The sequence below is a fragment of the Numida meleagris genome, chromosome 2, assembly GCF_002078875.1.
Source record: "Numida meleagris isolate 19003 breed g44 Domestic line chromosome 2, NumMel1.0, whole genome shotgun sequence".
Taxonomy (NCBI): Eukaryota; Metazoa; Chordata; class Aves; order Galliformes; family Numididae; genus Numida; species Numida meleagris.
Genome location: NC_034410.1, coordinates 3,218,256 through 3,241,584, shown reverse-complemented (window position 1 = coordinate 3,241,584; position 23,329 = coordinate 3,218,256). Strand labels below are relative to the sequence as shown.

General features: G+C 53.9%; 2 protein-coding genes and 1 long non-coding RNA gene across 5 annotated transcripts in view; 1 reads left to right on the top strand and 2 right to left on the bottom strand.

The window, feature by feature from the left end:
• Positions 1-1,930, bottom strand: part of MYO1G (myosin IG) — a 9,481-nt gene extending 7,551 nt beyond the window's left edge. The window contains exons 1-5 of the mRNA XM_021387989.1: positions 1,759-1,930; positions 1,052-1,260; positions 880-973; positions 477-642; positions 335-388 (exon numbers count right to left, since the gene is read on the bottom strand). Coding sequence (XP_021243664.1) covers positions 335-388; positions 477-642; positions 880-973; positions 1,052-1,260; positions 1,759-1,853 — 618 coding nt within the window. The 5' untranslated portion in view covers positions 1,854-1,930. The remainder of the gene's footprint in view (positions 1-334; positions 389-476; positions 643-879; positions 974-1,051; positions 1,261-1,758) is intronic.
• On the bottom strand, positions 2,688-4,888 carry LOC110394832. Its single transcript, XR_002435945.1, has 5 exons — positions 4,787-4,888; positions 4,295-4,347; positions 3,976-4,034; positions 3,218-3,468; positions 2,688-3,069 (listed from the first exon to the last, which is right to left on the bottom strand). It is a non-coding gene; the product is annotated as an uncharacterized LOC110394832 (long non-coding RNA).
• CCM2 (CCM2 scaffolding protein) overlaps positions 5,025-23,329 on the top strand; it is a 28,443-nt gene continuing 10,138 nt past the window's right edge. Inside the window, exon 1 of one of the 3 annotated variants that reach the window (XM_021387335.1) lies at positions 5,025-5,269. In XM_021387335.1, coding sequence (XP_021243010.1) covers positions 5,240-5,269 — 30 coding nt within the window. In that variant the 5' untranslated portion in view covers positions 5,025-5,239. Of the gene's footprint in view, positions 5,270-21,692; positions 21,888-23,329 lie in introns of those variants that run through there. The other 2 variants (XM_021387334.1, XM_021387333.1) reach the window with 2 other exon arrangements.

Below are 23,329 nucleotides of genomic sequence, written 5' to 3'. Positions count from 1 at the left end.
CATCCCATCCCATCCCATCCCATCCCATCCCATCCCATCCCATCCCATCCCATCCCATCCCAATGCATCCCATTTCCATACCACTGCAATCCATCCCATCCTATCATAACACATCCCAACCTATCCCATCTGATCCCATTCCATTGCATCCCATCCCATCATATCCCTTCCCAACCCACTGCATCCCATCCCATCATATCCCATCCCAACCCATTGCATCCCATCCCACTGTATCCCATTCCAATCCATTGCATCCCATCCCAATCCATTGCATCCCATCCCATCATATCCCATCCCATTGCAACGCATCCCATCCCAACCCATCCCTGCCCACCTGGTAGAAGGAGTGGAAGTTCCTCTCTCCCGGCTGCTGCTGGAGGACTCGGGACTGGAAGAGGTGGCAGTGGGTGGGTGTCAGGTGGTGCCATGGGCTAGCCCCCACGCAGCCATGCCCTCACATCCCGTGCCCCCCGCACCTTCTCCAGGAGGTAATTGTAGATGTGGCCGCCGGTGGGATCTCCCTTGAAGTCGAAGTTGATGTCCATGTACTTGCCGAAGCGGCTCGAGTTGTCATTGCGGTTGGTCTTGGCATTGCCAAAGGCCTCCAGGACGCAGTTGGACTTCAGCAGCACATTCTTCACCCTGCACGGCATGGCATGGCGTGAAGGTGCGGCACAGCATGAAGGTGTGGCACAGCATGGCACAGTGCAGCACCCCAGCTCTGAAGCCGACGGATGCAGAATGTGGCACCTCTATGTCCATGGGTTCCCCGAGGTCCCCATATCACCCCCTACGGGCACGATGCCCCCCCAAGGCCACGCTGAATGTCAGGTCTGTGCCCAACCACCCAAGTCTCCATTGCAGCGGGGCTGGACCCACCTCTCCACCTCGGCGCGCTGCGTGGGGTTGGTGATGGCGGCGATGTACTGCATGATGTACTTGCTGGCCTCCGTCTTGCCAGCTCCACTCTCACCTGGCAGAGGCAGGAGGTGGGCAAGGTGTGCACCCATTGGCGCCCTGCTCCCAGGGGTGCCCCTCGTTCATCCCCTACCCGAGATAACGATGCAGGTGTCCTTGGCACGGCGCTTCATGGCTTTGTAGGCGGCGTCGGCCAACGCGAAGAGGTGCGGCGGGCGCTCATAGAGCTCACGGCCCCGGTACTGCTCCACCGCAGAGGGGCCATACAGCTCCAGCGCCCTGTATGGGTTCACGGCCACCACCACCTCCCCGATATAGGTGTAGATGCGGCCCTTCGAGAACCTGCACACAGGGGTGGCAGAGGGACAAGGTGCATCCCCGAGCTTCATGCTGTGGGGCCATAGAGGGCACAGGCAGAGCAGCTCTTCCTGTAGGCAGCACCCATGGGTGCAGGCAGGAAGCGCAGGGCACCAGGGTGGCACACATACCAGGACAGGCAGACACATGCACATCGTTGTGCATGGTCATGCACACACATCGTTGTGCATGGTCGTGCACACACATCCCCCATGGCCACCCAGACATCCCCCACCCAGTGCCAGGGCCATGTCTCCTTTTCCCTCTGCCAGCAGCAGGGTGTTGCCCAGGACAGATGATTCCTGTGGGCTGAGGGTTTGCACCCCAGGACCACTCCCTGACCTACGCACGGGATTGAGGGTCTCCAGGACTGGGGCAACCCCCGTCACCATGTTGCTGAGCGCTGCATCCCGGCTGCACCACCCCGCCTTGGCCTCGCCCATCCCAACTTCACCCATCCCGCCTCGCCCTGCATCCCCGTACCGCAGGCGCAGGTTCTCCATGAAGTGCTCCATGGTGACCTCATCCAGCAGGACAAAGTCAGCCTTGCCGAACTCGGGTCCCTCCAGCTCCGCCATGCTGCACCCACCGCCCACAGACACCCACTTCCCCCCGCCGTGCCGCTTCCTGCACCTCCGCCCGCCCAAGACGCGGCGCAGGCGCGTGGGACACGGGGCCCAGCCCTTTCGTCACCTCCCATGGGTAACAGTGCGGTGATGACAGAGCAGGAGATTCACAGAAGGGCAGGGTGGGGATTCATCCCCCTGCCCTACGGAGGAGGGTCTGCACCTCAACGTGCCTACAGCAGGATCCAACCACTGGGCTCATCCACTGGTGCATAGGACATGGGCATACACTATGCAGCTCTGACCCCTCCTCACTCAGTTGGACCACTGTGGCAGCCCCTGCTGCAATCATACAGCAACACTTCCCTTTGGGGGCAGCGCCACTACCGCCATTCTGGCGTCCGGATGCATCCGGCCCCACACCGCAGTGCCCCGAAAGCTGCGAGTCTGTGGGTCGGCGCCTCCGCCCACACAGCGGCTGATGGGACAGCACCATGACAGTGACAGCCACTGGGTGCACCAAGCACGGCGCTGCTCAGGATGCTGGGGTGAGCTGCTGCCACCACGCCTTAGGCACACAGCCCAGTAAGGACCAGCATGCATGGGTGGAGCCCAGGGCAGGTCCCAGGGGCAGCCCTGGGGACATATCCCTGCCCCACAGGGACCAAAACCCAACGTCCTCCCCATGGGATCCACTTTTCCGACTGCCAGCTCTCAGGGCACAGCTCTGCGGTGCTGAGGGGGTTCACAAAAACCCCACGAGGTGCAGCAGCACAGATGCTTGGGGACAGCCTCAAGCCCACGTTCCCCTATCCAAGAACAACAACAGTTCAAGGAGCCTAGAGCTGTGAATATAGCAGAAATTTGTATTTATTGACGTGATATTCACTTGTACAGCAGTAAATATAAACAACTGTACCCCCCAAAATATCAGTACACAGTCACCACTCCTCATCATTAGCACTGGGTGCTCCGGAGAGCAGGCACCCCACTGCTGAGGCCTGTTCCAAGGGCGGGGAAATCCACCCAAATCCTCTCCTCTTCCTCAGGAAACTGCTTGTGGGCACATCCTGCACTGAGCAGTGCCTCACCGCACGGCAGAGCCCGGTGCGAAAGCACACAGGCGAGTTGGGGACCTCCAGTTGAAGCTGCTCACTGACCGTTTCCTCAGGGTTCCCGGCTGCTGCGGGCTCACACCCTTCATGCTGGGCACTCAGCACAATTTCACCTGAAGATCAAGCACAGAGAGATGCATTAATCACAGAAACAAGCAGGTTTCATTGCCCCGCAGCCCCACTCAGGTGGCTTTCACACTTGTCTTTGGTGTACATCCCATTTGCTGCTCAAAGCAGCAGTGTCACCGCAGTGCTACCAACCTGGGGCAGTGTGACAGGCTTGGTTGGCATCGGTAGAGGGACCCGCAAGCCCTCAGCAAGCAGAACCAGCAGAGCATCACCCGTGGGCTCAGATTTCTTCCAACGCAGCTTCAGAGGCAGCTTCATGGCTTCAGCATGAGGCGCAAAGAACCGAGTGGCGGTTGTGGGCAGCTCTCTGGGGCCCAGCAGAAACCACAAGACAGGGCTGAAGCCATCAGAAGTAGCACTCCTTTCAACCGGGACTTAAAGCCCTGTGGCAGAAGTGTCAACTGGTAAGGGAGGAAGCAAAACCCCAGCAGACAGCGAGCACTGCCCTGCTGTGTCCACAACCCCTAATGTCCTCCCTGCGGTACAGGGGGAGGCCCTGAAGATCCAGGGCTGCAGGAATGGCCACGCTATGCTGGGAGGATCGTGGCAATGAGAGACCTGCAGTGTGTGGTGAGTAAGTCTTGCTGGAGAAGGGCTGAGGGGAGGCCATCTGTGCTCACTGCACCCATCAACAGGGCAGGCAGAGCAAAGAGTGACACTGCAACAACTGGAGCACAGCTTCAGAGCGCATGGCCTCACTACAGCACTGCCTCGTTACCTGCAGCACAGGAAGTGGCCCTGCTGCGTCTCCAGGCTGCAGCTCTCAGCCCTGAGGGACTCACTCATGAGGGCCAATGAGGAAACGAGGCACTGAAGCTACTTGACTAAGCAGAGTATGACTAACTGTGGTAGAATGGAAAAACCCCTCCAGAGCCAGCCAGCGAACGTACCTGCCTGCTCCCTGCAGCATCGAGTGTCTGTCCCGACCATCAGACAGGGGAACTGAAAGCTGAGAAGAAGTGTGCTGTTACAAAAAAGGAAGAGCTGACAAAGGAAAAAAGCAGCTCTGCACGTCTAGGAGAGAAGCACGAGCCAGGGGCGGCGTGTATGGGGTTTCTATAGCCTCTCCCTGAGAGACAGAAGGAGGCCTCAAACCACCCCGGGGCTGCTCTGGCAAGCGCTGCAGGAATGGATGGGGCCACGGCAGGCCCCACCATGCTGGAAGCCTTGCAGGGGCACAGCAGAGGGCAAGATTCCCCCTTTTCATACCTTGAGGGCCGAGGCATCCAGTGCAGGAAACAGAAAGGAAGAAGTGGGGGATGCTGTGGGGAGAAAAGAGCGTGAGTCAGGAGGAGCAGCTCTGAGGCCCAAAGGGAGAACCTGCTTCCCCTAAAGGTAAGGATCACAAGGACGATCGGTAACAACCATGCACACACAGTGCCGCCGTGGGATCCACGCGGGCTCCCTCAAACACACGTGGATTCAACCGCATCACCCCTCAGGCACCGTTGGCCTCAGGCCCTCAGGGTCAGGCCCTGGTCCCCAGGATCAGGCCTAAGCCTCCAGAGTTAGGATCACGTCCAGACCCCATGGGTCAGGACCAGCCACCCCCGCCCAAGACCGCCCTTCCCAGCGCGCATCACGCCCTAGGTGAATGAGGCGAGGTCCGATCGGAGAAATCCACCTCTCGTACACCTTCACCCCGCCTCCAACCCCACCAGCCCGCGGATGGCGACAGATTCTACGACGCCTCGCTCCTACCTGCTACCACCGCCATGTCTAACAGCGGGCTGTCGCCGGTGAATGACGTCACCACTCCTCGCGGCAGCGCCCCCTTGCGGTGAGAAGTGTGGGGGGAGCAGACAGCGCGCAAGCGCGGGGGCGGGATCAGCACCCGAGTGGGCGTGGTTATGCAGATGAGCGGTGGGGTGAGCGCGGGGCCGAGTTGCACATGCGCAGTACCTCCCCCCCCAGGAGGAGGACTGACGTCAGTCCTCCGGGCCCCGCGCGGCGCACGCCGGGAAGCCGCCGCCCAAGATGGCGGCAGGATTGAAAAGTGGTCGGCGGCGCTGAGGCGGTCTAGGGTCCAGCTGCCGCCCGGGGCCGTTCCGCCGCTTCCCGGCCCAGCGCAGCCTCACCCCGCCGCCTCAGGGCTGCTGCGGGGATGCCCCGGAGGGGGCTGGGGCCGCCGCTGCAGCCGCCGCTCCCGGAGCCATGGAGGAGGAGGGCAAGAAAGGCAAAAAGGTGAGAGCGGGGCTAGGGCTGCGGCCTGCACCGGCACCCGGGCCGCGGCTGGGCCGCTCCTTTGGGTCCTCGTGTCATCGTTCTGAGGTGGAAATGCTGCTCCGGACACCTCCACCTCATTGGTTTACGCCTGTGTTTCTTTCTCAGTACTTTGTTTTAAGGATATGCCCCATTCCCCGTTGCTCAAGCCCATTTGATAGCATTATTTATGTGGGGGAAGCGAAGCTTGAGCTGTTGTGTGAAGTAAATCCCAGCCATGTGGGGTTTTCACGTGGGGGTTTTGAGGCTTGCTCTGCAGAATGAATCCTTCCTGTGGTTCTGGTGACATAACTGTGGGGGAATGCACTATTTTTGGTGCTGTCTCAGCTGGGGATGCTGCAGTATGTGGGGCCTCAGGAGGTGGCAGCAGAGCTTCCTGCTGGAGGGTGTGAGGCGGTGGGATACTGAAGGAGTCGAGGCCTGTCATGATTTTCTCTTAAATTACACAGAGTACTTAATGCAGAGTCAAGTCTGAAACGTTTTGTTCAATGCTTCTGTCCAGAGAAGAAAAAAGTGGCTCCAGATCCTCTCTGGAGGGCTTTGTAAGGCTTATGCTGCTTGTGAGTTGTGTACAGTGTGATGGGCTCAGCAGCGTGGGTGGGAGCAGGCACGACTTCCGTGGGCAGTTCTTCCTCAGTGCACCATGTTTCCTTGCTCAGAAATCCCTTTCTGCTCTAAGAAGAGCTAGCTCTCACTCTTGAAGCTGCAAGTGATTGCAAGGTAATTTCAGCTGTAATGTAGGAGCAAGCAGTAAGGATGGGGATGATGCTTGGCTGGAATAGCTCATAAAGAGTGATCCCTTCTGGAAGTGGCTCTCATCTCCACTGCACACCAGGTTTCTGTTAGTTAACTAAAAAAAAACTGGCTCTAAGTTCTCCAGTACAAAAAAATGATGTTCTCTGGGAATGCATGTGTGCTACTGTGGCTGGGCAGTGAGCTCTGCTGTCATCTGGAGCTGGGGAGAACTGAAGGAGGAATTACAGTATAGGCTTGGCCTGGGTGAAGGGAATGACAGCTTCTGGGAAGACAGCTCTCAGGATCTGCTAGGAGGGAGTCCATCGAGTCCAAATCCTCCAGTCTGTTCAACCTCAGCTATAGAAAGTGTTTGAGTGGAATTTTCTGTGTTTTGGTTTGTGCCCCACTGAGAATAAGCTGGGTTCTTTCTGTCCCCACTGGTATAGGATGGTGTAATCTCATGGAGCCTTCTCCTCTTGTGGCTGCCCCACTCCCCTTCTCCCAACCTCCTGTGCCAGCTGCCCCACTCCCTTTGTCACCTCCACCACCCAGTCCCTGTCCCAGCACATCCCAGTCTCGTACTGGTGACACCAAACTGGACATGGCACTGGCGTTGCAGTGCCATCAGTGATCCCAATGCACAAGGAGTGTGCTGAGAAGCTCTGAGAGCAGCTCAATGCCAAAGCACATCTCTGGTTAGCAGAAGTCTGGCATGTTGCAGGTTTGGTCCCCAGATGAAGGCAGGGCTGATCACAATTCAAGCAGCTGTGGCTTCCTTTCAGTGCGTGACACTTCTGAGGCCAGGGCATGGGCTTAAGATGATCTCTCAGCACTGATTTTTCCATCCCTATGATAGTTATGTGACCCTTGAGCATATCCCTGCAGCTTTTTTGAGCTTGGATTGCTGTCAAAGATAGCTAATTTGGCTATGTTCATCCACTGAGCCTTTGTGGATCCCAGCCCTGGGAGCTTTAGGGAAAGCTCTTCCCTATACTTTACATACAATGTGGATCTTCCCAGGATGCAGGTGGCTGGCCCTCAGCCAGTGGGATTATGGGTTGAAACACTGCAACTGAGTTTCTTTAGCCCTATTAACAGGTAGCATTAGGACAGTTTTGTCAGGACTAGGAAGAAAATCCCACTCTGGGGAGGAGCAGGCTTACACAGATGAGGTCTTGACTGAAGCTGGAACTCTGGGAATCCTACAAATGCTTGTGTATCAGATGTTAGCATGGTCTTTCTGACTTCACTGGCTCAAGTAAACCCTAGGTCTTTGGTTTCTGCTCGCTTGCCCTGTTTCTGGGATGAATGGATCTGCTGCATGGGGCTGCTTTGTCAGTTGCCAGATCTGCTTGTAGAGCTGATCTATGGCACTGAATTCTTTGTGCCTTTCAGTACCAGTTTCTATTCAGGATGTTGTTCCTTCTCATGCAGATCATTGGAAAATGTCTGCCAAGAGGGAGGGGGCTGGTTCTTGTTAAAGTTGGATGCTGCGGTGTGAGCTCTCAGCCCTAATATTTAAAAATAAAAATAAAAAAATACAGAGGGACTGGGTTGGGAGCTCCATTTCTCCCAAGTTTCTGGTACCAGACAGGGCTCTGCTGGATAAGGAGCTGCTGGATGCTCCCTTGCTATCTCGAGCATGCAGTGTTTGTGCTGGAAGCACTGCCCTCGCAAGGCAGCATTCCTGTCTGGGAGTTAGTGGCTGTGGGGTGGCTGTTCCATGACTTCACTGTGAGATTATGCAGGCTGTTTCAGTGATCCTAGGTCATTATTATTATTTTTTTTTAGCTCCATTAGATGTTTTCACGCCAATGGAAGCGCACATCTACTTGGACTCTGTGTGGTTTTGAGCATGGAGGGCTTACCCTGGGTTTGCATTTCCAGCTGCAGCAAACCATATGGACAACATTCCTGCAGGCTAGTTCTGTCACCAATTACTCTTTTTCCTGTTCCAAGACCACTGCAGCAGCCACCATCTGATCCCCCAGCTCTTCCAAGGGCTTTCAGCAGTTTGCTGAGATAGGCTGGGATGCTTTGTGAGAGCTCAGGCTTCTGCTGCTTGATGCAGGCTCTCCTTGGGTGCTTTGTGCCCTGCTTCACAGCTGTGCTATGGGTGTATTGCAGCATGCAAGAGGCTGCACTGAGGGTATAAGAAGTGTGTACCTCCTTTCTCATCTCTGCACACGCACATTTTGAGAAATATTCAAGAATAACCGCAGGGCACAAGCTGCTGTGCTCTGCTCCTGGTGTGTCCCTTTTACTAGGGCTAGATGCCCTACTTTTGAGGGTCATGCCTGGTTCCTAAAGCACATGCCCCATCTTCTCACCTTCCCTTGCTGACAGATCTCTCTTGTGGGTGTGAACAACCAAAGGAGCCTAGTGTGGCTCTTTGAGAACTGCTGGACTTCACTGCTTGTTCTAAACTTCATCACTTGCAGTTGCAAACCTTGATGCTGGCTGCATCAGCTGGAGCTTGGGAGAACTCCAAGTGCAAATCAGCATTTCCTTGATCTCCCGGGGAGTCCCTGCCTGTATTCAGAAGCTCAATAGTGAGTAAATCTGGCCTCCTGCTCCCTCCAGAGGGGTGGCCCCTGGGCTGGGAAGCAGGCTTAGCACTTGCCAGCTGCCTTGGTCTCACGAGCCAAGCCTTGGCAGGGAAGCTGGTGTACCCACTGGACTGGATTTTTTTTCTTTTTGCAGCTGCTCCACTCTGAGTTTTCTGCTCAGTTCGTCATGGGGCTTAGCAGGATGAACCTGTTCTTGACTGCTTTTGGCCTCAGCCTGTTTGCTAGAATGGAGTGGGAGCCTCTTGTTGTGAAAGACATCCAGGTCTTTGATAATACAAGGAGCAGAGGATGAATGAGGGTGGGCATGTCTTGGCTTGAGGCTTGAAGCCTGGAGTGGGAAAATGTGGGGTGAAAGCAGGGATAGGTGGCTAGAGAGTGGGAAGCTGAGGGAGGGGGTAGGAGGGTGGGGCTGGCTTGTTGTGTGCAGCAGGTGACCTTCCAGCACTGCTCAGATATCTCAAATGCAATGCAGATCCCTGAAATAGGGCTGCCAGAGCCTCAAGATCCACAGCTTGACTGAACCAAAGGATTTTCAGTGGCCCCTGCAGCCCTAGCTGCTTCCTTGGCTGCTGCAAGAGTCTTTGGTCTGAGCTATGCACCTGTAGTAGCCCTTGTCCTTAGCATCTTCCCAGCTCTCCCATCCCCAGAAGATGACATCAGGGTGGTGATACCAAGAAACATGGCATCTTCCTGGATGGAAATAGGCAGGAGGAAGCACTCAGTGTTCAAGTGTGCTACTTCTGCCCTGCTCCAGCACTGCTGCAGGCTGTGCCTCACTGCTCAGCTGCAGGCAGAGCTGCCCTGTCCTTGTCCTCATTTCTACCTGTGTGTGTGGTGTGCTCAGTAAATGCTGCCTCATCTATGTCCTTCTTCCAGAGGATAAGGCCAGAACAGGTCTGTGTGTGGGCTCCTGGGTTCTGTACCAGCGCACAGATGGGCTTTCAGATTTTGGCCAGCTCTGGCTCTGCAGGAGCTCTCCCCCATTCCTCTTACAGTGCAGCCTGGTGCTGATTGGGATGTGAAGAGCAGCTGTGGCTGGGGGCAGGCTCACTTGGATGTTGGTTGTGGGGCAGACCAGCTCAGCCAGGACAGGTGACAGGATGCATGCCGCTGCTGTTAATGTGAGCAGCTGGATGGTGAACGTTTGGGAAGCAGACCCTGCCCCAAGGAGGATGTTACTGGGCACCAATGCTTCTCTGCTGGTGAGATGTGGGGAAGGGCACACCCTGCAGCAGTGCTTAATGCAATGCGCATTTTCTCTGGGCTCGTGCTGCCTGCGTTGGAATAGTTTTCACTGTTGTGGGTTTTGCTCTGTGCAGAATAGCCACCATGTAATTTGGTAAATTCTTGCTTTGTTGTCTGGTAAAGGCTGGCAGGCAAAGTTGGAGCTTCCTTAAACTACAGAGCTCACAAATAGCTGAGACAATGATACCAGCTTCTGAAAATCCGACTTGCACTCAACAAAACTTTCCATTATGGAAGCACTGCATTCTGGTTTCCAGTCCCGGGGGGAAAAAGAAAAAAGCATGAGGCATCTCTCACCTTGTTGCTCTTTGTTTTATAGAGCAGCACCGAACGCTCTGGTTTTCATCCTGTCTCCTGTGTGCTTGTGTAACATCCATAAAGCAGATCACTGTGTTTTGTCCTTCTGAAACCTCTGGTGCTCTGCTGGTGAAGCCACATGTGGTGCCTGATGAGACTGGAGAACTCCATGGGCTTGAACAGCTGCTGCATCTGCAAGGGTATGATGAGGAAACCCCCAGGTTTGCCTGGGACCCCTGGAATCACAGCTACAACATGCTCTGCAAAACCCCAGAGTTTTAACACCGGCTCCAGAGCTGTGCTTTGGGGTGTGGAGATTGATGCATCTTGTGCAAATGCTTAACAGGCGATGCTGCAGCGTGCAGAAATTGCTGTGTGTACCAGTGTATGTATTTCCTACCCCCCTGCCACAAAGGAACCTGCAGCTCAGCCCACACAACATGATAAAAATACAGCAGGAAATGCCTGGTCCATGGAAGGCAGGCTGCCTGGAGAGCTGCCACAGTGGCAAGCCCTTCAGAATCGGGTTTCAGGAGGCCTTTGCCAGAAGCAAAAGTGTGCTTGTTGCTTTCATGAACAGCTGAGAACTGTTCTGGTGCTGCTCCTGGTAGCTGGCAAACAGCTGTAGTGGTTGTGTGGTGCATGAAGGTGTACTGTAACTGAAGTCGTGGCTGGAATGTGAGGCTCTTCTTAAGAAACAAGTATCTCAAGAGCTTGTTGTGATGAAGGTGCAGGTGAGATCTGTGGGTATAAAGCAGAATGGGAGCAATCTTCTAGCCAATGTGTGTGGCAGAGGTGAGCAAGATAAAGCATTTGGAACTGATCCGTGCATCCGTGTTAGTTTGTAAACCTCGTTTTAGGTGACTTTGTTCCACTTCTGTTCTTATGACAAAGCCTCATGACACAGATCCTGGTCTCCCATTTCCCAGGACTTTCATTATGGTGAGTGTGTGTGTGTGTATTCCCCATGCCCAGAGCTGGCTGGAACCACCAGCGGGAAGCCCCAGGCTGCAGATGTCTGCGAGCAGCCTGGCACTGACAGAGAGGTGATGTCAGGCTGAGAGCATCTTGAGCACAGAACAGGAAGTTTGGCAAACCCCCTCCAACAGTCTGGCGAAGCTTCGGAGCTGCTAAATGGTGTCTGCCAGAAATGGGATCAAGACCAGAAGCCTCAGGTGAGGGAGGAACACTTGAGCTGTACTGACAGCACGGGGAGCTTGTACCTGCCCTACTGAGAGAAGGAAGGAGGGTTGGGTGCTGCACTTTGCTTGGTAAGCAACTCATTTCTGCAGGGTGCTTGCTGAGGGAGGACAGTGTGGGGCTTCTTTCCTTCTTGGAATCATAGAATCACCAAGATTGGAAAAGACCTCCAAGATCATCCAGTCCAACCGTCCTCCTGTCACCAACAGTTCCCACTAAACCGTGTCCCTCACTACCATCTCAACATTGCTTGAACACCTCCAGGGTCAGTGACTCCACCAGCTCCCTGAGCAGCCCCTTCTAGCACCTGACCACTCTTCTGGAGAAGTTTTTCCAGATGTCCAACCTGAACCTCCCCTGGTGCAACTTGAGGCCATTCTCTCTCATCCTGTTGCCTAGTTACACAGGACAAGAGGCCAACCCCCCACCTCACCACAACCTCTTCTCAGGTAGTTGTAGTGAGCACTAAGATCTCCCCTGAGCCTCCTCTTCTCCAGACTGAACAACCGCAGCTCCCTCAGCCACTCCCCATCAGACTTGTGCTTCCCAAGCCCTCACCAGCTCTGTTGCCCTTCTCTGGATATACATTAGGGCCTCACTATCTTTCTTGCAGTGAGGGGCCCGACACTGAACACAGCACTCGAGGTGTGGCCTCACCAGGTCTGAGTACAGAGAGAGAGTCACTTCCCTGCTCCTGCTGGCAACACTATTTCTAATACAAGCCAGGATGCTGCTGACCTTCTTGGTCACCTGGACACACTCCTGGCTCATGTTCTGCCAAGCATCAGCCAATACCCCCGGGTCCACTTCCTCTGCACAGCCTTCCAGCCACTCTGCCCCAGGCCTTAGTCTTGCCTGAACTTATTGTGGCTGAAGTGCAGGACCCATGCTGGCTAGGCCTGATCCCCCTGCTCGTCCCACGCATGCTGTGTGATCTCCCTCAAGATGATCTGCTCCATAACCTTTCCTGGCACTGAGGGCAGGCTGACAGGCCTGTAGTTCTGCAGATCCTCCTTATGACCCTTCTTGTAGATAGGAGCCACGCTGGCAAGCCTCCAATCCTCTGGGACCTCACCAGTTTACCAGGAACGCTGACAGATGATGGAAAGTGGCTTGGCTATCTGCACCTCTTCTTGTCTCTTGGCACAAGCGTCAGTGGGACCAGGGAAGGACTCGGCAGAGTGGGGCCACCAGCATATGGATTTGTAAATCATTTCACATTCTTCATCTCAAACCACAGCTACTTCCTGCCTTAAAGCTTTACTTTGGCACCTCATGTTTAAGGCAGTGCATTTTCCCAGAGGGAAGATAGGATAACAAGTTCAGTATGTCAGCTCTAACCCTGTGTCCGAGGCTAGGGGTAGGTAATGCAGGACTTGGGGATGAAATGTAGGGTGAATTATGCTGTAGCCTTACTGTGAAGGGAGGGAAGAGAATTTTTGTAGCTTCTTTGATGCAGCCCTTAATTCTGGTGGGTGAGCTGGACAAAACAGGAGGGCTGTGGATCTGACCCATAGCAGTGCTCTGAACTCAAGGCCTCAGCAGGTGGGTCAGCCTGCGTTCAGAGCAGAGAGCTTGTGGAAACTGACTGAAATAAGCGAGCTTTGGCAGTAAGCACGAGGAAGCAGAGGGATTTATGGAAACCAATGGAACTGCCAAGATAATGGCAGAAGCCAGAATATGCAGAGCACAAAGGTCAAAGCCCAGCTGGCCCATTTGCGAGCTGTGTGTAACGAGAGATCTTATTTCCCCTCTGCAGTTGAATTCCTCTGGGCAGGAGTATCAGTGGTAAAAGGGTTCTTAAGTTGCTGCTTTCTTCACCCCTTGGCAGAACTTGGAGTAAATAAATATTCCTGGTTGGCTTGTAGCAGATGTCAGAAATCAGGCTGAGCTGTGGCTAAAGCAGCCTTTAGGCTTTGGCCTTGGCCGGCTCAGATGTGTGCTTCATTGCCCAAGTGCCTGGGGTTGCAAAGCCTGCCCTTCAACTATTGATCTCCTTTCAGTATTGCTGTACCTCCTGGAGAGAGCTGAGCAATCCTGGGTCTGTTCTGAGGCTGTCCATCTGTCCTTAAGCCCTGAGACCTCCTGGTGTGCTCACTCTGCTTCCTAACCTGGCTCAGCGTGTGGTCGTGCTGAAAGCAAGGAGCTCCAGTAAAGGGTGGGTGACATCAGCTCCAGGTGCTCGTGCCAGCAGCACTTCTCTGTGCTTACTGGGTGGCTAAGTCTAGGTGAGGATGCAGGTAACAGCTGGGAAGCCTGGACCTTCAAAAGAGGTCTATGCAAGTATAAGTTGACTTGCATAAAGCTCTGTTGTATTTACCTACCAAAAGCACACTCAAACATTTCATGCTACAAAGTGTGAACAGGAGGCAAAGTGAACTTCAGGACTTCCCTGCCTTTGTTTTGCAGCTCCTTACTGGGTCAGTGAAATACTTCTGCAATAAGAGGAGGAAATAGCCACCTTTCCTGCTTTAATTTCTCCGGAGTGTCATACGCTGTAAACCCTCTTGGAAGAGCAGCTTGCATGAGAGACAGGAAATGTGGAAAACCTCTGGAGCATGGCTGAGCTCACGTGAGGAGCTGCAGCAGTGGGATGCAGGCATCATGCCCACCAGCAATCTGGAGGGCTGTGTTTCAGTGGAGCTGCTGTCCCCCCCCTCCCCCCCCACATCTTCCTCAAGGAGCAGAGGAGCAACAGAGCTCTGGGAGGCAGGAGGTAGGTGATTAGATCCATCACTGTTCACACCCACACATGGCACTGAGCCCTCTCTCCCAGGTGCTGCTTTCAGGGATGCAGGGGCCCTGCTGTTAGGGCAGATCTTGAGCTTTGTTTTTTTTTAAAGCGTGCTTCCTGCGACCTCTCCTTGGGAGTGTTTTCCAGCTCTGATTACTCATGTTGCTCTTGGGTGGGAACGCTCAGGACTCCACATCCTTTTCTTGCAGGAATCAACAGCTGAGGCCTTGCTGGCTCTGCAGCAGCATTATTAACATCAGAGTACCCCTGTAGGGCACGGATCATCTCGTGTAGAAAAAGGGTTTGCTACCCCTGCTATTTAGTGTCCAGGTAGCCTCGTGCACCCAGGATGAAGATATGGGTGATCTGGGTGGTGCCCATGAAATCAGGACAGCGTAGAAACTCATTTCATATCACCTGAAAACTGATACCTCTTTGAGGAGAGTGCAAGAAGTGGTTAATCTTATCAGGCAGCAGCTTGAAGTGTTGGCAGGCTGCTGCCTCCCTGGGTCTTCAGCCCAGCAGAAGGATCTGCTACCTATTAGCAGGATGAGGAAGGACTTGAACCATGAAACACGGATTTGCCAAGCCCTCTTGCAAGATGTTGGAGCCCATGAGTGTCATGACGTGAATGTGGAGTGGCTGTGGTGCCTGCCTGCAGGTGAGGGCTTCTTGGTTTGTACCACTGGGAGGGATGCAGCCTGTCTGAGTGATCTAACACAGACAAGCCTGGCTGTGTGGGTTTGAGTCCTGCAAGCAGCTTCTGGGAGGCTTTAAATAAAGCTGGAGCTTCCCTTGAAGCTGGAGCAGGTCTGCCCTCTGCTCCCAGGATGTCATCATGGGAGATGTGCCTTGCAGGACCTGCACGGAACCAGTGTTCATTGACAGTGGTGGCACTGGTTTCCCTGATGGCTCAGCTTATGGAAGACAGCTGGCTGAGGTCTGTGTGTTCAGGGAGAGATGGTTTTTGGGAGGAGGTGGTTTTTGGGTGTCCTAAATACCTCAGCGATGACTTCCTAAGTTGTGATGCAAAATCAAATTGTAAAACACATTCCCTCAAGTCTTTTGTGGGGCTGAAGGGACAGCTATCCTGAGTAGTGATCTGGAGAGTTTTTTCTCAAACGAGCTGGCTAAAATAGTGACTCTTGGATGGCTGCTGGAGGAATGCAGGCATTAATTCCTGTCCTTCAGCTGTGCTGTACATCAGGAGCTTCAGGATTCCCATGAGAAGCTTAGATCTGCAGCTGGGTGCGTGGCAGCCCTTGGCATTGCTCCGTGCCTGTGCAGACAGCTGGGTAATGGATGTCCCACTGCAGAGGCCACCAGAGGGCTCCTCTTTTAGGACTCCTGGAGGAGCTGGCATCACTGCTGTATGCTTCAAGGGAAAGGAGGAGGTGATCCTTAGTGCACACAGAGGAAAAGAAATGCTCAAAGCTGCAAGCATACGTTCTTAATGCATGGGATTTGGTGACTGTCCCAAAGTGCTGGAGCCCCAGAGGATGTGCTAAAACAAACCAGAGCTTATTTCTTGCTGACACTAGATCTTCACCAGTAGTCCAGACAAAAGCCTGTCAGCCAGCACACTTCCACAGAGGTTCATAGAATCATTAGAGTTGGAAGGGACCTTTAAAGGCCACTGAGTCCATCCCCCCTGCAGTGAAGAGGGACACCTACAGTTGGGTTAGGATGCTGAGAGCAACCTGAGGTTCAGAGGTTCCCTGTTAAGACCTGCCCTGTTGCAGGTCTGGGTGTTTCACCTTTCCTTACTTTGTTTCAAAGGACAGGAATAGTCCTCTGACAGCTGTCATCAAGGACGTTCCTGTGGCTGCATCCTTTCCTTCCCAACACCTGTATCTCTGGACTGGGGGTGTTGGCTCTTTCCTCCATGGTGACTCTGCTGTCAGATGTCTGTCTTCCAGTGAACCTCGTGCTTGTGCTCACCTGTGCTGCAAACCCTTGCAAGACAAACGTGCTCTGGCAGGCTATGGCCAATGTTGGAAGGCTGCTCTCTCCGTTTTTAGAGCAAAAACTTCCTGGATGCTTTCCTCAGTGTCTATGGACCAAAAGCTATCTGCATTACTGGGCTTCTAGGTTGGCTGCACTTGGAAGAGGCCACAAATTTAAAACACGCTGGTTTGGGTTTTGGGTGGTGCTGTGTGAAGCCAGGGCTCGGACTCAGTGATCTTACAGTGACCTCTGAAATGGGGTTGGTCTCTTCTTCCAAGCAACAAGAGGAAATGGCCTCAAATTGCACCAGGGGAGTTTGGATTGGACATTAGGAAGAATTTTTTCAACTGCAGGGGTTGTGAAGCATGGGAAGAAGCTGTCCATGGAAGTGGTATTGTCTCTGCCCCTGCAGGTATTGAAAAGTCATGTGTACGTGATGCTTAGGGACATGGTTTGGTGGTAGGCTTGGCAGTACCTAGCTGTGGTTGGATGTGATGACTTCTGAGATCTTTTTCAACCTACATAGCTCTACGGTTCCTGAGGAGGGCATGCAGGAACTGAGGACACCTATTGCTAAAACCAAGTCCTGTGTTAGTGTGCAGCTAAAACCTGGGGAGGTGGAAGGAGAATGGGGCAAGTGAGCCCCACTCCTCCTCTTGTTTCTCACCTGTGTGTGACCCATCCTTGGGGGATGGGACGAGGATGTAACATCCCCAGGATCTGCACTGGAGCCAGCCAAGCTACTGAAATAGAAAGCACCATAATAGAAAATGCAGTTCTGCAAGGAAATCAGCAGGTTTGCCTGTGTCCAGGCAACTTCAGCACTTCCTAGTTCTTAGGAGTCTGCTTTTCCTGGTCTCATGCACTCCAGTGGTTTTGCAGGAACCCTTTTGATCTCTGAATATTGGCAGGAACCCCATCAATCTCTGGAACTACAATACAGTAGCTCTAAAAGCGTGCTCCAAGCACCCGTTCCTGAATGGCTGCATACAAACCAGTCTCACTGCATTTTTTTTTTCCCCCACCACGACTGTTGCTGGAGGATATAGATAAAAGGTTTGCAATGCATGGAGACCCAGCAGGCTGCGTGCAGGAGATGCTGGTGATGGGGAAGGCTGTTTCTCACCCTGATCTCCCCAGCTTCAACGTGTTTTGCATCCACTGAACGTGAAGGTATGGGCTGTTCATCCCTTGTCCATACAGCTTACTCTCTGCCCAGTCCCATCTGGACTTGTGAAATGGGGAAGGAGGCAGCTGCAGATTAACCCAAGCCCGGGAGCTGATGTTTCCCAAGATCAGAGCTATGAGCTGTTCCTGCTGCACTGTGGGACAGCTGGAGCTGAAATCTGGCTTAGGAAGCACCTCTGCTTTTCAGAGAAGCAGCAAATTCACCCAGAGGCTGTATTGGTGCCTTTGGGATGCTGGGCACAAGGTTGCTTGCTCAGAGGGTTACAGCTGTGCCAGGGAAGCCTGTGTGCTCCTGCAGTGACCCAGCAACGTGGATGTGTCGGCTCAGCCTCTCTTGGATGCGCTCTGAGAGGTGAAAGCAGTGGGAGGAGGAGGAGGAGGAGGCCTGGAGGAATCTCTTTGGGAGGAGGAACAAGGCTCTGCTAAAAATAGCCAGGGAAAATTCCTTTCCTCCTGCCTTGAAGGAAAGTCCTGTCTGTGAGGCCGGAGGCCTGGCTGGCAAGGCAATCCCAAACATGAAAACACAGCGCAGCGCCTTGTTCCGTGAGTGGTTCTGTGTGACTGATGTGTTAGCCTCAAGCTCCTGCGCTGTTTATTTTTTCTGAAGGCTGACTTGGGCACTAGCTTTCTGTTTTCAAGGGAACTGTGTTTCTGCATTACTTCAGTTTAATCACGCTCTGGTTTGAAGGAGCAACTTTAGAAATTGAGTACAGTGTTTCTGGCTGAGCTAGGAATCTTAATTGTTTTTCCTAATTCTGATACCAGCTTGCTGTGCTGGTGATGCTGCAGCTGGTCCAGTCCCTATCACCGGCCTCCCAGCCCCAAGGAGATGACAGCAGGTTCCCTGGGGCCCAGCAGAAATGGCTGAGCGGGGCGATGAGATCCCCTCCAGAGGCTTTAAGTGGGATTTGTGGTGACTGGGAGGGGCTGAGTGATGAATGGAGCTGGGAAGCAGCCAGGTCAGCCTGCAGCAAGATCTCCTTTTTGTGCTGGAGAAGCTGCACGAAACTGAGATGCAAAGCCCAGCATCGCTGCCTCCATTGCTTCTGCATCTTTCCTCTCCGGTCCTGACTTTTCCAGCCCAGTCTGCCTACAGGAAAGCCAAGATTTGGCTTCTAATGTTCTCTACTCCTGGCAGGGGCCAGCTCAGGGCAGGCAGAGGATGCTTTGCACCCATGCACTGCATTTAGGTGCAGGTGTCGCACGTTTGGCTTCAATCTCATCCCAGAGCCCAAGGGGGAATGGCCTGCAGCTCTGGCCCCTCTAGCAGAAGGACAGATGTTAACAGAGGACTGGCAGCAGCCAGAGCTGCACGTGCTGCCTTTCTGCTCCCAGCCTTGGCTGCCTGCCTGCAGCTTCACTTGATTCATTTGCAGCTCCGTGCCTGGCACCACGACCCCAAGCACTGCTCAGATCCTTTCTGTAGTGCTTCCTATTGGTTGATGGAAAGCTGAAGCTGCTCTTAGGCCTCAGCTTCAAGAAGGCACATTAATAATGGTTCAACTTAGCATTTTGGTACTCAGGTATTTTATATTTACGTACCACTGGTGGGTGTGTATATATAGGTACAGATCTCCAGTTTGGCTGCAGGATTTTATTGTGCCCAGCTGGGTGCTGATCTTGCTGCTGCACTGTTTCAAACCAGGTACATGAAGAAGAAGCACAGAGAGGAAAGCATGTACACCAAGTATATTTAAAGGGTGGCTTTCACTCCCAATCCCACACCTAGCTTTGGGTAGGTTCCCAAGCATGCAGAGGAGAAAGCTGATGTGAAGCTACACAGAAACACAGTGCAAGACTCCTGAGGGAGCTGGAGCCACTCAGCCTGGAGCAGGCTCAGGGGATCCATGGCCATAAATCCCTGCAGGGAGGATGGAGCCAGGCTCTGCTCAGTGGTGCCCACTGCTGGAGCAAGAGGCACTGGGCACAAACTGGAGCACAGGGTGGGATTCTTCCAGATAGAGGAGTGGGGAAAATGCTGCAAGCTGCAAAATCACGTTCCTGAGGCAGCACAGCATTTGTTCAGAGAATATCTGGCTTAAACTTGGTCGCTAACAGCTGGAGAGAGGCACTGAGTGATTCCCCACCTGGAGCTGGCTGCACCTCAGGCTCACAGAACAAAACAAGGCTGTTAGGGCTTCCTTGTGTCAACAGGCCGAGGAATAGGAAGTAATTTAGAAATAAAGCTCTGCTTGGCACTCAGCATCAGGATGTACCTGGGGCTTTGTTCAGGGTTGGAACTTGTGTTCGTATTGACTTGGTATGGCCCCATGACAGCAAGCTCAAAGCTCTGTAGGATGGGGCTGTTGGCTGTTGTTCTCCAGCTTCTGCAGCGGGTGAGCCCCAAACCCATCTCCTGGTGCCACTCTCGTTGCTGTGCTGCTCTGTGGAGCAAGTGGAGGGTTTCAAGTACATATTAACCCCTTCTTTTGACACCATTGGGTGCTTGCAAGATTGCTTTGAGGTTCCTGAGTTACCAACAACCAAATGTCTTCTGCACCACGCTACTTGTGTTCTTTCTTGCTTGGTTTCATGTGTTGTTATTACAGGCTCCTCCAGTGCCTTCTTGTCATTCCCATCCACACTGCTGCAGTTCTTTGTTCTTTTCCAGCCATAGAGTGACCAAGAGCCCCTCTGGGCTTGGTTGGGTTTCCATGCTCTGCCGTTGCCTTATCATGTTTTTGGCCTCACCAAAGTGATCCCTGACACCATTGCTTGTGTTTGGGGCTGGTTTCTGACCTGCTCAGAGCTGCTGCCCAGCCTGGTGTGCTGTCAGCTCCCCTAATCCCTGTGCAGATGTGCTGTGGGAGAATTAGCTGTACCAGCCTGCATTGGAGATAATCCACTCAAGTGGATTAAGAAGCTGTTTCTGCTGCTAATAGGAGGGATGCTTTTTCTCCTTTGTGTTCAGCTCAAAAAGCTGAACGTATTGAAAGTGGCTGTTCCAAGCCTCACTGAGTTTTGGATGGAAACAAAGAGCCAGGCTGGGCCCTGGGTGAAAGCAGCCCCAGTCCCTGTGCTGGTGGCCAGCAAGCACTGTGCTACAAACACACCTTCATCCCTAGCCCAGTGCCCTGGCCACCACTGAGTAGAACCTGGCTCTGTCCACCTCAGTCCCTGCAGGAGGGATCCCCCTGAGCCTCCTTTTGTCCAGGTGCTGGGCACAAACTGGAGCCCCCCCTGCCCCTCAGGAAGCATCCCTGTGCTGTGCAGGGGCCAGAGCCCTGTGCAGGGATGCAGAGGCTGTGGGGTCTCCTCCTTGGACATCTTCAGCCCCACCTGGGTGTGGGGCTGGGCACCCTGCTCTGCTGGGGTGGGAGAGGGTCAGAGGGGCCTCCATTCTCAGCTGCTCCGTGCTTCTGTGTGCAGCATCAGGAATCATACCTTCAAGGGGACACAGCTGTGCTTGCCAAGCAGCTCTTGAGTTGTTCAGTGCCCACGTGTGAGCTCTTCCTAAATTTGCATGCCTGACCCTAACTCCTTGATGGACCTCCGAGTCCCACCAGCATAAACGTGCCTATGGGACACCCAATAAAGCTTGGAATGCCCTAGATCCATGTCTTATTTTGCTTGCATCTTACAAGAGCCAAGGGAAACTCTTCCACCACAACCACAGAACCTGAGGAGGGTCTGGGAGCATCCCTGCTCCCCACCAGACCCCATGGGACTTAGGAATGCTCTGCAAAGTGCTGGTATCCCTCATTCCCCCTGTCTTCCAGTTGGCCAAGTGTATCTGGGCATGCATCAGGTGGGCTGGGTCCTCTAAATAAATGTAAACAGAGCTCAGCTGTGGCGTTGGGCTTGCAGTTTGGGGCAAAAGAGGGAAGAAAGCAAGCTGACGTTGGCTGCATTGATTTTAAGGATTGCTGAGGAATGCTTCCCCACCCGACCTTCTTCCTAGCTCTGCTCCGTGTGGCTCTCCCTGGGGAAATCAACCAGCGTGGCACTTTAATTGCTTCCCTCTCTGCGAAATGAGTGACTTGTGTTCGTTACTCCTCTGAGCCCAGCTCGCTCCGCACTCCTCTCCTTCCCAACGTGCTCTCTGGGAGCAGCCTGTAACCTCATTTTCAAGGAGCCAGCAGGCTTCTTTTTGCAAACGTAAGGGCTGGGAATGCGCACCCTGAAAAAGCAGCGCAGCTCTCGGGCTCACAGACGGAGACAGAGCTCGGAGCACAGAGTTGTATCAGTAAGCAAAGCTTGGGAGCATCACCCTCCTGGCACACAAGCCCCTTCGCTTCCATGGGTGTAGGAGTGTGGGTGGTGGGTGGCAGAAACCCACGGGGTGTCCGAGCATCGGCCCCGTGAGCAGCGCAGTTCTACCCTGCAAACCAGCTGAGCCCCCACGGCCTTGCAAATGCCTCCCCTTCGCCACTTCTCCTTTTATTCCCCCCTTTTTTAAAAGCTTGCTTTCACCAATGACAGCATGTTTGGGCTGTTGCAGCGTGTGACAGAAGGAAGCTGTGGTTATCGCGCTTCCGGGACACCATCTGCCAGGCAAATGAGCACGCGTAGGTTTGCTGGTGCTTCGGCACAGAGCACGGGGCTCGGGGTCCCTGGGAGCAGGGACCCATCCCAGCAAGAGCAGGCTGTTGAGAACCAGCAGCCCCTCTGCACCGACACGCCGTGTATCTCCTCCGGAGCCGGGTGCTCCATGGAGAGTGAGGTAGGTGCTGGGTAAATGGCTCCGAGACGCCGTGGTTGTTCCGTGTTGTGCCACGCTCCATCGTGCCTCCAGTCTTGGACAGCAACATCTGCACTGTTTCCTGTGTTGTGGAGGTGCTGGATCTCCTGCAGGGCTCGGGAGCATCCCCGTGCAGGCTGCCACGAGTGGGCAGTGGGAATTTCTTCTGGTTTGCTGTGATATTTTGGGTTGGATCCGTGCGCCCGACGTGTGTTGGGTGGTACAGCCCCAGCGCTGGCGGCACGTTTTGTCATCGCTCTGCTTTTGGTTTCTGAAAGTTATTGTTGTAATGAGATCCTTACAGGATGGCAGCTGAGCTCGGGGTTGGATGCTGTCATATTGAGCTCTTTTAGCGTGGTCTGGGGTTTCTTTCCACGCCGCTACCCAGCAAGAGAGCAGAGCAAACCCATTGCTGCCCATTGGGCTCCAGTGGCCAAGCCCCATCTCGCCCCTTGCCGTGGGAGCTTCTTGTTCTGGGATTTCTTCTGCCCAGAGCAGTTACCTGCTCCCATCCCTTTGGCAGGAGCCAGCTGGGTTTTGTAGCACAGGAGAATGGCAGTCCTTGCTTAGAGCCCAACGTAGCCACGATGTGTTATCTGCAGGCACAGCTGCAGCACTGGGCGAGGCACAGTGCCATCACACTGTCTGCAGTCCTGTTTGCCCTGCTAACTCCTCTATTTTTGTCTCCCTGGCACGCCCTGCTCAAAGGGAAGTGTTGCAGGGCTGGGCTGTCCCTGACGTCCTTGCAGTGTCTGGTGCAGCCTGGTAAATACTCCTCAACCAGGAGCTTTCCTCCCCCCTAGCATAATGGCTTCAAGTTATTTAGGTCTCACTTTGATCTCGCTTGTTCCCGTAGAGCTCTTGTGCTTGTCTAAACTTAGAAAAGCAGCTCAGTGAGACCAAGCTATGGGTTGCAGCAAAGGCTCTGCAGCAGTCGTTCATGGTGCTTTGCTCTTTCAGCTTTCACAGCGGGCTATTGCTCTCTCAAGTTGCACAAAGTTTGCAATTTCTGTGCGGTGTAAGCTCTCTTTATGTTTGATCCGCTCACCTTTAAAGCTTCTTCCTCTGCAGACTGTAGATCCAGGCATCTCCCATGCCCCAGCTCAGCCCTGCTGCCTCCCGGGTTTGTAGGATTTCCCTGCACAGAGCATTCCCATGCACTTCTAAGGACGGTGGCAATGCTCCCTCTACGGGAAGCCATGCAGCATGCTGGGTGAGCAGCAGCTCTGAGATGCCAGCTCTTGGCTGCAAAGCTTCTCCAGCTCTACCAAAAAGACCTCTGAATGGTTTGGGACCATAGAGGCTGATATCTGTGGGTCTGTCCTCATGCTCCTACGTGTTCCCCTGCCCCCGCAACACGTTCAGCCTGAATCTGGAGGATCTTGCAGAATCTGGAGGGGCTCAGGTGAGGACACAGTGAGCTT